Source organism: Leuresthes tenuis, unplaced genomic scaffold (assembly GCF_036924035.1).
Source record: "Leuresthes tenuis unplaced genomic scaffold, fLeuTen1.0.hap1 SCAF_16, whole genome shotgun sequence".
Classification (NCBI taxonomy): domain Eukaryota; kingdom Metazoa; phylum Chordata; class Actinopteri; order Atheriniformes; family Atherinopsidae; genus Leuresthes; species Leuresthes tenuis.
The window spans coordinates 12,340,991-12,353,903 of NW_027325370.1; the positions used below are offsets into that span (position 1 = coordinate 12,340,991).

The following is a 12,913-nucleotide window of genomic DNA, read 5'->3' on the forward strand; positions in this document are numbered from 1 at the left end:
GAACCCTCTTGTTTTCTGTAGAAACAATTGTTGTTTGTTTGGGATGTCAAGGTGGTAAAGTTCCATCACTGCTAATCTAAGGCAGTGCTTGAAGTCTGTGTTTGGGTGTTTAAAAGACTGGGTATGGTTAGTTAGTGTGGGGGCCCTGTCTCCTTTGTGTCAACATGCTTTTTCACTTGCTGAGGCTAATCACCCAGGTAATTGCTCTTAATCAGCCTCATAAATCATCAAACCTGTCCGTTTTCTTCACAGCGCTGTAGCCTGTGTGTGTTTACTGTGTTTATTCTCAGAAAGACTGGCAAGAAAGGGTTTATTTAATTTCAGATAGTATTTTTGAAGGATTTGAGTTCAGGGATCACTCAAGTCACTGTTTTAAAGTCAGAAAAAATAACACTTGAAATGAGTTTGCTAATGAAAATGAGTTTTTTGTGTTTCCACAGCTATCTGGGTCCAGAGGGGAGGGCGTTGTAACAGCAAAAAAACAAAAGAAAAACAACAGGGGCAAAATTTGACAAATAAATATGGCCTGATTTATTTAAAAATGTCCAAAGGGTGACAGTGATATTATATTGAGATGAAACTGAAGTTAGATAAACATCTAATAAAATAGAAATGTGTAGATTTACCTGAGCTTAAATCTAGTGATGCAGCACCTTTCAAGCAGAAAAGCAACACTTACAGAGCAAAGGGACATAGTTCACAGTTTAGTTTCAGCAATGTCAGCCACAGTGTGACTTTACTGCACACTGTTGACTTACTCTAAAAGGGGATTTCTCATTTAAAACTCAACAATAGTGTTTAAATTTACCATTTTATTCTAACAGCACTTTACTGCTACCTCACAGCTAAAAGATTCCCGGTTCACACATTTCTCTGAGGAGTTTGGATGTTCTTGCCGTTATTTCACAGGTTTTGTAAGCATGCTTTAGTTTCCTTTCACAATCCAAAGGCATGCATGTTAGGTGATTTGTAAATAGTCTACTGTATCTACATCCCTATCTGGCACTCTCACAATATTTGCATCTTAATTTATATATATTAACTTAAGGTCTCACATGATAACAAACCACTTGTTACCTCAATATCAGGTTAAAAGAGCCAAGAAGTTACATTAGACTCCTGATTATTGAGTTAGAACTGAGGAAAGCTCTGAGAAGTGAAATTAATAGGTTTATAGGTTTAGTTATTGGACCCTCTATTCATGCACCAAGAATCACAAAATAAGAAAACAGAATATGAACATATTAATTCAGAATGAACTCCATATAATGAACACATGAACATTTAACTTCTTATGTTCCATATATTCAAAATCCTTGTTTTATAATTCCATAAACTAAAATAATATTGCCTCAAAATATGTGTTGTGAGTTTATTGAAATACATGATATAAAATGACATGGCAATGACTTTAAAAAACATTCCTTATTCTTGTTTAAAGCAAACTGAAATGTAAACCTGCTACAGTACAGTACACATGCCACCAGAGTGCATGAGTGTTGGTTTCAGTGTTTTCATGTTTCATACAGAAGCCAATTACCCTGTTATGACTGAAGTGAAAATGAATATTTTTTGTTTGTCTTGAGAAAAACACAGAGGCACCTGAATGGCAGTGATAAACACACACACAGAGATATGTATCTGGGAAAGGGAACTTCAAGAGAAAAACACGAGTACATCAACACTTGTAAATTCAGATTATTGAACCTCATTTCTGTCATATTCTTGTGCAAAACTGCGTAACTGATGAGGGATAAAGTGTGTTATCACAACTTTATTTCAATTGGAGAGACAAGTCACTATTGATGTGTGGGATCTTTCTGTCCATCTGTTCACAACTTAATCAATTTGGACAAGCAAGGAGTGACGTGTCAAAGATATCCTTACTCTCCAGGTCTAAAAAGAAAAATGAGAATGGTAAGAGCTACCAAGTAAAATCAATGTATGGGAATGAGCCCTCAATTAGGGCCCCACAGATCATTTCAGATTCAACTGAACACGCATACATTGTACCGAAATGCACTTGAACTAATGGGTTGCAAGTGTGAGAAATACAGACCCTTTTTAATTTCCTATGAGTTTACGACTGGTCACCAAATAATGCATGTGTGTGTGCGTCTAAGCATCAATAAATGCTAAAACATATGTGAGTGATCATGTGTAACGGAATGCAAGTGCTCTCACTTATTGCACTGTGTGAATGTGTGTCTGTGTTCCCGGTGCTGACAGGCAGGTCATGATGGTATTAGTGTGAAGAATGCAGGTCTTAATGTCAAAGACGAAGGGGCTGATAAACAGATGGGAAAAAAGGTAGTGAACGAGAGGGGAAGAAAAAGAGAAAAATAAAGACTTACCCTCACCCTGCAAGGTACAACAATCCGGAGAAATTCTTTTGAGATAAGGCCGATTTTTCTACTTTTCTGTACCTTGATGTCATCTGTCGAATGGTCTGCTGGAACTTTGTCATCACCTAACCTTATTATGGAACAAGCCCGTGAGCAACTCTTCTTAAAGCGGAATTTTCCATCTGTAACATGGTATTAATTCAGTCAGTCTGTCATGAACTCATACAAATCACATGGTAAACTAACCTTAAAACCAAAAGCAAAATAAACATATTCAATTAAGTATGGAACTTGCACATGTAAAAATAAATGATAAAATACTGAGTGGCAGAAAAGGCATTTATTGCTTTCAGCTGAAGTGTATGTATTAATGCTTGGAGGCAACTTTTGATGTTGTCATGAAATAACTTAGAAATCCTGTTTATTTGTAACAATGAAAAAAGGTGGTCATATGGTATAGCATATTAACAGTCCTTCGCATTTCATGTGTCACGTATACTGTGTTTTATATCTGGTTTAGTGACTTTAACACAGTTTGGCTCAAACTTCCAATAGTTTTTCCTATACTGAACATTGCTTTTAAACTCTTTCAGCGCAGGCTTCCACTCTCTTTTATATGAATTGTTCTGAGATATAACTGTAGAATCTAATTCTAGGGTTTACACTGCCACCATGTGGTAAACACATGTATTGCATTGTCAACAATTTCTAGCTATTAAATGTTGTACTAAACTCAATGAGTCATTTGCTGATTAAAAGGCCCATGATTTATGCTCAGGTTATGTATTGCCCAGACTGCCAAGCAAACAGGCAAATCTAAAGGAAACAGATGACACAACCCCATAGAGATGACATAAACTGTGCTAATGTCATGGCACACACCATTTCCAAAAACCTTACACTTTTCCAGTCTTCTCCAACTGAGGTGGCAATCAACGCATTGCTGTAACGGTTGACTATTTCACAAAGTGGTCAGAGACTTACCGAAGAGCGAAATCTGCAGAAGAGGTGAACATTTTGTGATGGAAAATGAATACTTGCATTGTCTTAACTCAGTACATGGGAACATTTTATGTGACCTTCAGTCAGTGTCTCAAATCAACAAAGAACACTGTGTGAGCAAAGCATCTTCTCACAGTAACCGGCAACACTGTGTTATCTTGCCCAGCTCATGTATACAAACACTCCCTGCAGCTCACCCTTTGTCTCTCACTTTGCAGGCTGCCAGACTTTCTGTATGACGATGGACTTTTCTTGCAAGAAATAAATACCGGTATGTGAGCAACTCCAGCGTCCAGCTGTGCCTTCAAAAATCTCCTGAAGACTCATCTCATCTCCTCTAAGAACATGTCTTCCTCTAAAGATTTGAACACCGTCACATGCCGTGTACGCCCAGTTTGCACTCATTCTGCACATTGTCCAGATTTTGCTCTTAATGCATGCACCATGTTTTACCGTAAAAATGCCTGAGGGGTATACTTATTAGCCTTTTTAATGTTTAAATGCATCATAATGTAGTTTCTTACTACTAATAATTCCTCCTTTTTTATGCATTTACTGTAAGCGGTGACCTCTAATTCAATTACATTTTATGAAAATGAAAACATTTGGAGGGGCGTTCAAAAGAGTTACAAGCATATCTTGAAGTAACTGCATATTTTTTTTATTGTGTTAATCAAAAACAGTCTGACATGACATTTCACAAAGACCTGGGAGTATTACAGTGTACCACATTTACTTTGGCCTTCGACCTTTGAACCTTCAACTACATACCTCTCTACACACCACCGCTCCTTTGCCATTATATACAAAGCGCTACTGTCCCCTAAATCTCACACACAGACACACATAAAGCACACTTTTCTCTCTTACATGCACACACACACACACAAACACACAAGCCTCTCCTTGTGAGCTTTTGAACAATGATGCGTCACAGGGCATAGGATACAACAGGAGTGTGGATTGAAGAGCTGTTTGAACAACAAAGACTCTAATTGGACACTGTCTTTAGGAAGGGCTTTTCCATTGGCTGTGATGTACAAAAACTTTCAGGATGAATCCTCGGAACATGAACAATACAGATGTAAATCTACACTTATAAGAAAAATAAAAATCCACCACAACATCAGCTTATCTTTGCACATAAATACATAGGAATAATAATAATAATATTCAACATTGTGCTTTCTGTCCCTCGATCTTTCTTGCCACTACACCATTGTCAAACGCATTAGCCACTAACATTAGTCATGCAAATTCAAGCACAAAACAACAACTGGCTTAAAAGGGATACTCAGACACTTTGACAGCACTACTAATGTAATTATCTGTCTTTAAAGAGAATGTATTCAATAAGTAATAACACTTATCTTTCAATTTAGTGAATTAGTAGTCTTAACTAAATTGATCTTGTGGTTTTAAATAGAGGCATGGGCAATGCACTGCCCATGAGCATCTTTCTGTAATTAAAATCAGTTTATTGATTTTTATCACTTTTTGCAATGAATGCTGTCTTTCTGGATTATGTGTCAAAATGCAGAGTGTCCTTTTTGTAGGCGTCAATAAATTCATTTTAGTTTACTGAGTTAGTTACATATCTATAAGGAAGGTATATAAATAACAACGACAATGACTCCGTACATCTAAAATCCACACACAAACCTGGTTTATGCTGCTTTATTTTGCCTGTGTGAATCAATGAACCTGCCAAAGTCAAATTAGGCAGTTTCATTAAAAACGCAATACTTGGTAGCAGCAGCACAAATCAGATGATCTATTAAACATAAAAATCATATTGAGATTTTATGACTGCAAAACATGAATGCATGTAGTATCCTACAAGTTCAGCCAGTTGCTTTCTTTAATGTGGAAATACTATGATATATTAATGTATCGTACCACAGGTGGGCTATTCATCTAAGCCTATACACACAACAAACACTAGGGGGTAGGCTACACACACCATGTTAGCACAGATAAGCAACAAACAAGATTTCTTTCCAGATAACACACAGAGAGATTAGACTAAGACATGGAGAAGGAAGACATTATAGTATTAACTGTCCATTATGTAGAGATGACATCCTTAAGCAGCAAAAGTTGATGAAATTAATGACTGTAACACTACATTAAGAAGTGATTACAACAGTGTTTGAAACCATTTTTTTCTTTTTAGAAACCGTGGAAAATCATTGTGGGCAGCACAGAGGAACAGCTCTCCATGCTTTTGCGACTCACACATTTCATATTACTTGCATATCTATCATCACAAACAATTTATGCAAGAACAGTGTAAAAGAAATTAAGTACCACTTAGAATACCAAAGAAAAAAATCATAGTTTCACTCATAAATATCATGCTAATATATATACTGTACTGTAGCCCAGAAACATGGGTTGTCATACTTGGAGTCCGCTAAAATCTCCGCCTCTTCCTCCTCATCCTGCTCATTATAGTAATCCTTCTCACCCCAACCGCTGCAGTCATAGTTTCTCTTTAATGTTAATGGCCAAACTGTAGTGAACATAACAAACTTTAGGATTAATGTTTTGGATTGTGTCAAATGTCTTTTATCTAATTGCACTTCCAGGGCTTCTTCTAAAAAAAAAAATAAAAAAAAACATCTACACAGGAGATCCTATATAAAACGTTTAGATGTAATGCAATTCTTATTCAAGTATCTATCTTGCTTTAAGGAACTGATATTTTTTCTCTTTTTGCTTTGACAATGTTATGTAAACATCTCACCTTTTTCTCATATTCTGGAAAGTGAGAAGATTTTTCATTACTCACGCTCTAGTGGTTTGGACTGGCAACATGACGTATTATATCTGGCCCTATGTGACTGCTCTCTAACTATGACCACCTGCACTGTCTTGTGGTATTTATTTTGCTATGACATACCTAAATGTGCCTCAGGAAATTGCTAAAAAAAAAAAAAAAAAATTACAACATGATATAGCCAGTTTTTCAACATGCTGATTTGTTCCACAGGTGCTTGCATCTCTTTTTGACTGCAGACAAAACTTGTGAAAAGTGGCATTAATGGAAATATGTGCGCCAAAAGGGCAACAGGAAGATGGTCATCAGTTAACTGGGTTCCAAAAAATGTTATTCTGTCTGCATGCTTGTGCAATCAAACATAAATGGTCACGGTTGTCCGGTTAGAAACACATTGCTCCATTTCGTCTCCACTTGAGTCAGCCACATTAATATGAAACCTTCAGATAAAAACATTTGTGAGCAGTGATCATCCAAACTTCAGAAACAGTTTTTGAGTGGTGCAATCCAGAGAGTAGGTGTGCATACTGTGACCCACTAAGGACATGAACCGTGTGGTTGACTTGTAATAGGCAAAGTTTAAGAAGTGCTCATCTTTTGTGAACACACCTTCCAAATACAGTCATTGGCAAAAGGAATGGCAGGTGAGTGTAAGTTTATTGCCTGCAGATAATGATGCATATCCGCTAGTACTTGACTTTACTTGAAACCGTGTAAAGGGATCGTGCAGAATCAATTTGGGCAGTAAGGCAGCACATGCAGGGGCTGGTCAGAAGGATGAGGACTCAGGGAATGGTGTACCATATAGTGGGGGCATCCATAGATAAATATACACAGTACAGGAGGTGCTGTGTGTGAGAGTGTGCATGTGTGTGTGTGGATCTGTATGTGTGAACACCTCCATGAGTTTTTCATCTCTCAGTCTCTTTCTTTCACATTCCTCCCTCCTGTATCAGTCACTTTTTTCTCCCTCCATCTTTTTCTCTGCATCGCTACTCCCCTGCACTACGTGGTGCCCGAGGGTTCGGTTTCCCATCGTGGGTCCTGCGGTTTCTCCCCTTCCTGATCTCTTGGAGATGCTTCCACTTCTTATTAGTTGGGCGGACAGCGGGTCCCACAGGCAGGGTGTCCTTCCCTGGAGCAGGTAAACCCTTATTTGCCGGGTCACCACCAGCGTTCTTGCGTGCCCAAACTTGCTCACAAATCTGATCAACGGTGCTCAGGTTAGGGTGGTCCACCAACTGCATAAAATCCCTGTACCAAAGCTTTTGATTGGTCATTGAAGACCCACCTGCACTGCGGGGTTCTAATCGGGCAGGAGCATCAGAGGGTAGATTAGAGATGGAGGAGGATGTTGAAGGTACAACTTCCAAGGTGATGCCAAGTAATGTTTGGGTAAAACCATGCTCCATAGCATGACACTGGTAGACACCAATATCCCTCTTTAGGACACGACGAATCAGGAGGCCCCTGTCTGTCTGGAGGACTCGTTCATCCAGACGTACCTGGAGGATAAGAAATATGTATGCCTCAGTCAAAATACAAAAGTTTTTTTAAGTGTTCTGTCTTAATGTACAAGCGCATGTTTTAACACAAAGCCGTGCAACATCAAGATCTATGAATGACTGTAAATAGCACCGCCCATCTTTTGCTGATTGTACAATAATGGTTTAAAACCTGTGATTTGATGCTGACACCAGAAGCCTTTTTTGTGACATCAGACTAAATCATTACAAAATGTCTTGGTCATCATCTCTCATCCACTATTCTTCTCACCTCTTCTCGTGGGTTCTGTGGATGTTTCTGGAAGGTCCAGGTGACTCTGGCTTGAAGTGATTTGGGGATACACTCCAAGAAAGTACTACTTCCCTCAACTCCATACAGCTTCCTCTCTGCAACACGGTGCTTATGGTGGTCTGTGGGGGGCAGTAGAGACAAAGACATAATGGGTGGGCTTCACACGAGGAAGTGCTCACTGATAAAAATACAAGTCTTGGCGAGTGTGGGAACAGCTGAGAATGATAAGAGTGGACAAATATGTAAATACGTCAGGAGAGGAAAAGAATAGAAAAGGCTGGGACAAGAGGAGGATGGGACATGCTAAACATAGACTTCAGGGAAAGAATGGACTGACTGACATCACAAGAGAACTGTAATGACTGGTGGGGAAATACGCAACAATCCCTCATTATGACGGCATTCTGTTTGAATAAGCGTCAGAACTATCACATGTTTTATGTGAGATTTCTTTCATGTAATTCGTTTTGTCCTGGCAGCACTTATTCATTGATATTACTAACATACTAATAAAATGATATTAGTAAATTTACCAACCTCTAAAAGTTCTCAAAGAATTAAAGAAACTGCACAGCTTATAGGGGTAACAACGGTGTACAATCTGCCAAACAGACTGATCAGCGGTTTGGGGCAGGGCCAATCACACCAAAGACAATTACTCTGACCTTTATTAGTTTTACACAACTCGGCTTGCATGCCATATGATGTAATCGTATTACCAGGAGCTGCTTCAGTTTGAGCGATTAGCCTGATTTGATTGTGTGGCAGAAAGACAGATAGCAGCAGAATACTGGTATTGTGATCTAAGAGGACAGAGGTCACTGGGGGTGAAGGAGGAGGGGATTTTTGGATTTTGGATGTTTTGGCAAAGAGACAGTAGGATATCAGGTGACAAAAGTTTCTGTGAGTCATAGCAGGATCAAACTACTGCTCTATTCCTGTCACTTGAATCTATATCTATAGCTGCCAACCTTCAAAGACAGTTTTAGTCCCGAGAAATTTAATGTTTTACTACCAAGACTAAGAATATTTTTACTGATAAATCAACATACTAGAAAAATGTTTTAAAATATGTGGCAATTGTTAATTGGTTTTACCTCCAGAACAAAGGGTGTTGGGGTCTCCGTTCCGTACATCCTGGCGGCGGAAACGCCTGTAAAGAGTTCCACAGTTTACAATTCAGTTCATCGTTTGTTTTTAATTGAGGACTGATCATGTGTATGCCATATCGTTTGTGCCTCATGCCTCTTTGTGTTTGGCAGGTAGCGAGTACAGGATGTTCCGTCCCAAGCACAATACGGGTCTCGGGCCAGGCAGCACTCAGCGCAGGCCTTCCCATACACACTGCAGCGGTGAAGGGGAACTTGGGCAATGCCTGTGTCAGAGCCGACATACAGCTGTTGCTGTGAAAACACAGTGAGCAGAAGAAAAAAGTTTGAAAAGAGGGTTTCAGGAATGTGTTCTTATCGAAGCTAGAAACAGCTTGAGTTGTTATCAGCCATCAATCTAACCATTCAAGTCTCTGGGACTGTGACGACTTTTGTAATTTACGATGCCTTCAGGTTATTTTGAATGTATTTTTATTTAGTTTTTTTTTTTTACATTTCTATGCAGATATACAGTTTCTGATCCATATCTAGGATTAAAATCATGTGAAATAAATTTTTCTAGGACTTTTTTTATTGCAAAGGTGAGTATTCTATCAAAAAAGAAAGCCACAAAATTCCATGTTTTCATTGGGATTTTAAGGATCAAAGCATACATACCCGTTTAGAAGAGATCTGCATGTTGATGATAGATGAGGCATCCTGAAGAACAGAGCAGATGCAGCAAATTAATGAACGTGCTATTTACAGATGCTGTCAAAAATGTAAGACTGGAAAGGGTACTTTAGTCATGTAGACATCTATAAATAAACATTAAAAAGAAACTATTTATATTGAATGTATATGATGTATTCCCACAGGTACACAGTAAAGTACAAGTGTGATTTTATCTAGACAGAAATTTGCATCATAATGTTCTTACTTTGAAGACTTCCAGCTCTTCCAATAAAAGTTCCTCCATGTTGTTCCAGCTCTCCTTAGGGACATTGATCACCTTCAGTACCGTCCCTTTGTCTAAAATAACACACACGTAATCTTTCACTATCATTTTATCACTGTAATGATTAAATTTAAAGGTGAAAGAAAAACAGATCATTAACCTGTGCCAATAAACATGACATCATACTGTCCGTCAGCAGCATTGACCCTGTCCACGGCGATCTGTGTGAAGCTATAGTCCATGTTAGTTCTAACGAAGATGGGCCGTCGGCTCATGGGGTAGACTGGGTTGTACATTAGTGGGTGGTGACGGGCAAACTGTATCACATCGTCTGGGAAACCCTTTGTGGACTCAAAGCTGCCGAACGTCTTGCTGGGACACTAATGGAGTAAAGTAAAGTAAAGTTTAATTTCTGTACATATTTAACTTTATTTTGGTACACAGTTTGGTGAACTTCAGTGTGGACACAAGCACCATGAAAAGATTAAAAAAATCAAAAATTGAAGCCACCATCCAAACACATGTTGTGTCAGGCTTTTGCCACTGAAATAATGTATCTGTAGAGGACTGAGTTAGAGGACATGCTAATCTCAGACACTCTTTACAATGTGTGCGCTCACCCATTCCAGAGAATAACTTGGCTTTGCTGAGTAAATTTGCTTTGGCTCTGTACATGCAAACTGAAATAAAAATGACTGACTTGTCAGCAGTTCAATTGGCCTGAAATACACTAAGCCACAGTTCAGCATACCAGTGAGGTGATTATAGTGTGATGGGTCTCAGGGACTTGAAAGAGATTTACTCCAGTTCAGAGTCCAGCCTCTCTCTTTAATTAAAATTCCATGCCTGGATTTTCTGAATGCTAAAGTGAGCTTTTGCAAACTAAACACACTGTTATGTTTTACTTTCATTAATGGGTGCATTTTGATCTTGTAAATTCTGTCGCCTACTGTTGAAAATTTGCTCAAGGGGTTTCACCTGTTTTATGCATTTAAAGTCAGAATAAGCGTTACAAGCAGCTTTGGCTCATTTCACTTGTGAGGACCATGGCTTTCTTGAAATTTGATTTGTTCTGCTATTATTTTACAGCCCATTGAGCTGATGATAGTGTGACAGAGGGTTTACTGTAGGCCAAATACGTTCTCTATTCTGCACTCATACAACGGGGTCTGTTGCAGTAAAAACTGAAGCTCAGCATCACAAATCCTGCTGATTTGATGCTTGTGTGCCAAGCAGGATGTAAGAGCTGTAATATTGATTAGCTGAACTGGGGAGAAGTTTTGAAAGACAATAAGGTCTAAAAGTAAGTACTTAAGTACTTACAGTACAAGACTAATGACATAATGATATTACATAACATCAGTCTATGAATAAAAAAAACACATCTTTATAATTTACAACTGCAAATAGAAACGACAGAAACACACAGACCATAAGTGAATGAAAAAGTCTTAATAAGGTACTTCATAGCATATTTATTTGTTCTTTCTCAATTTCTTTAATAACTTTAAAGTCTACTAGAGGGATTTTTACATTAGGCTGTTATATTATTATCTATGTTATATAGGTGCTACACTATGTTTTATGAGATGATATTTCACTCAAGATTAAAATTTACAATGCAACTACAACTGTTTAATGAATGTTATGTAGTGTAAGTGTAAAGATGTAATAAGTGCATATATCTCATAAATTAGTTTAAAACAAAAGGGAAAACTGTGTGTAGAAAGACCCCAGAAGAGTACACAAGTAATGTATTTACTTGATTATATATCATCTCATCACATTGGAAACTCGTGTTACTGTTGTTGGGTCATTTTGGTGACATACCATTCCGGGGCGGGGATAGGGCACTTTTCCCTGGAAGGGGACCCACTGGTAGTTGGGTCCCTCTTTGTGAGCAAAAGGCCCCAGGAAGGCCCTCCGGATGTCATTCATGGAGTAAAGACACACAGCTGAGCCCTTAAATACACTGCTGCTGGGACACAGGGGAAGCAGGGTTAGATACAACAAATACAAACATAACATGCATGCACTTTGTTGTCTCTCCTTGCACACATACAGACACATGCACGTGTGTAGAAACAAACACGCAAAATGTGAATTGACACTGACCTGGAAGTAGAGAAGACTGTGTAGACCAGGGGGTTCTTTCTGTCCCTTGTCTGCAGCAGGAACACGTCGCCTGAGGACGGACACACACACAAATGAACACACTGAGGTCAGGTGGCGTTAGTACAGAGGTCAAAGGTTAGAAGAAAGATAAATAAAGCCCAATGGACATGTCTAACCACTTTAAAGAGACATTTTACTGATTACTGAGGATTATAAAAAGGAACAAAATCGACTGCAGCTTCATGAAAGTGTTTGCTAAAATAAATTTTGACAAAGATAAGTGCTACATAAACATTTCGGTCCACTTGCCAGGTGTTTGGCTGCCACACACAAACTTTAAACTAAGTCATTTTAAACTGACCATAAACTTTTGGCCCGAGAAGAAAGAAAATAATAAACTTTTAAACTATTCCATCTGGTATGTAGCAATTAAAAAAGGAACAGATTGCATATATTTTAGAAGATTTGCTTCATATGATCACAAACTCATGGCCAAGATAAGAGACTCATTGGTTATAAGGAGGAATGTGACTGACAGATGTTGCCTAAGGTGGGGTTAGAGTTTGGACAAGGTTTTCCACTTAGTTAACCTTTCACTCTGTCATGAGATGAGCACAAAGGCAGATCATGTTATAGCCCACAGATAGGGTCAGACAGATCTATCAGAAACATCTTTAGAGATGAAGCTCCTGCAGCTCCTGGGCAACCACATGACTGAAGGTTTGAGAAATGTTATATGTTACATAATAAAGTCCTAGTCCTTTCAACATTGAGTAATGATGCCCTTAAGGACGGCTTACTTTTCAGACTGAGGTAAACTAAGTTT

The 12,913-nt window shown here is 38.5% G+C and overlaps 1 protein-coding gene across 1 annotated transcript in view; it reads right to left on the minus strand.

Moving 5' to 3' along the window:
• Positions 1-3,984: 3,984 nt before the first annotated feature.
• sema3b (sema domain, immunoglobulin domain (Ig), short basic domain, secreted, (semaphorin) 3B) overlaps positions 3,985-12,913 on the minus strand; it is a 71,777-nt gene continuing 62,848 nt past the window's right edge. Inside the window, exons 10-18 of the mRNA XM_072366337.1 lie at positions 12,088-12,157; positions 11,803-11,947; positions 10,133-10,352; positions 9,955-10,046; positions 9,693-9,734; positions 9,172-9,329; positions 9,024-9,079; positions 7,906-8,045; positions 3,985-7,634 (exon numbers count right to left, since the gene is read on the minus strand). Of these exons, the coding sequence (XP_072222438.1) occupies positions 7,122-7,634; positions 7,906-8,045; positions 9,024-9,079; positions 9,172-9,329; positions 9,693-9,734; positions 9,955-10,046; positions 10,133-10,352; positions 11,803-11,947; positions 12,088-12,157 (1,436 nt within the window). The 3' untranslated portion in view covers positions 3,985-7,121. The remainder of the gene's footprint in view (positions 7,635-7,905; positions 8,046-9,023; positions 9,080-9,171; positions 9,330-9,692; positions 9,735-9,954; positions 10,047-10,132; positions 10,353-11,802; positions 11,948-12,087; positions 12,158-12,913) is intronic.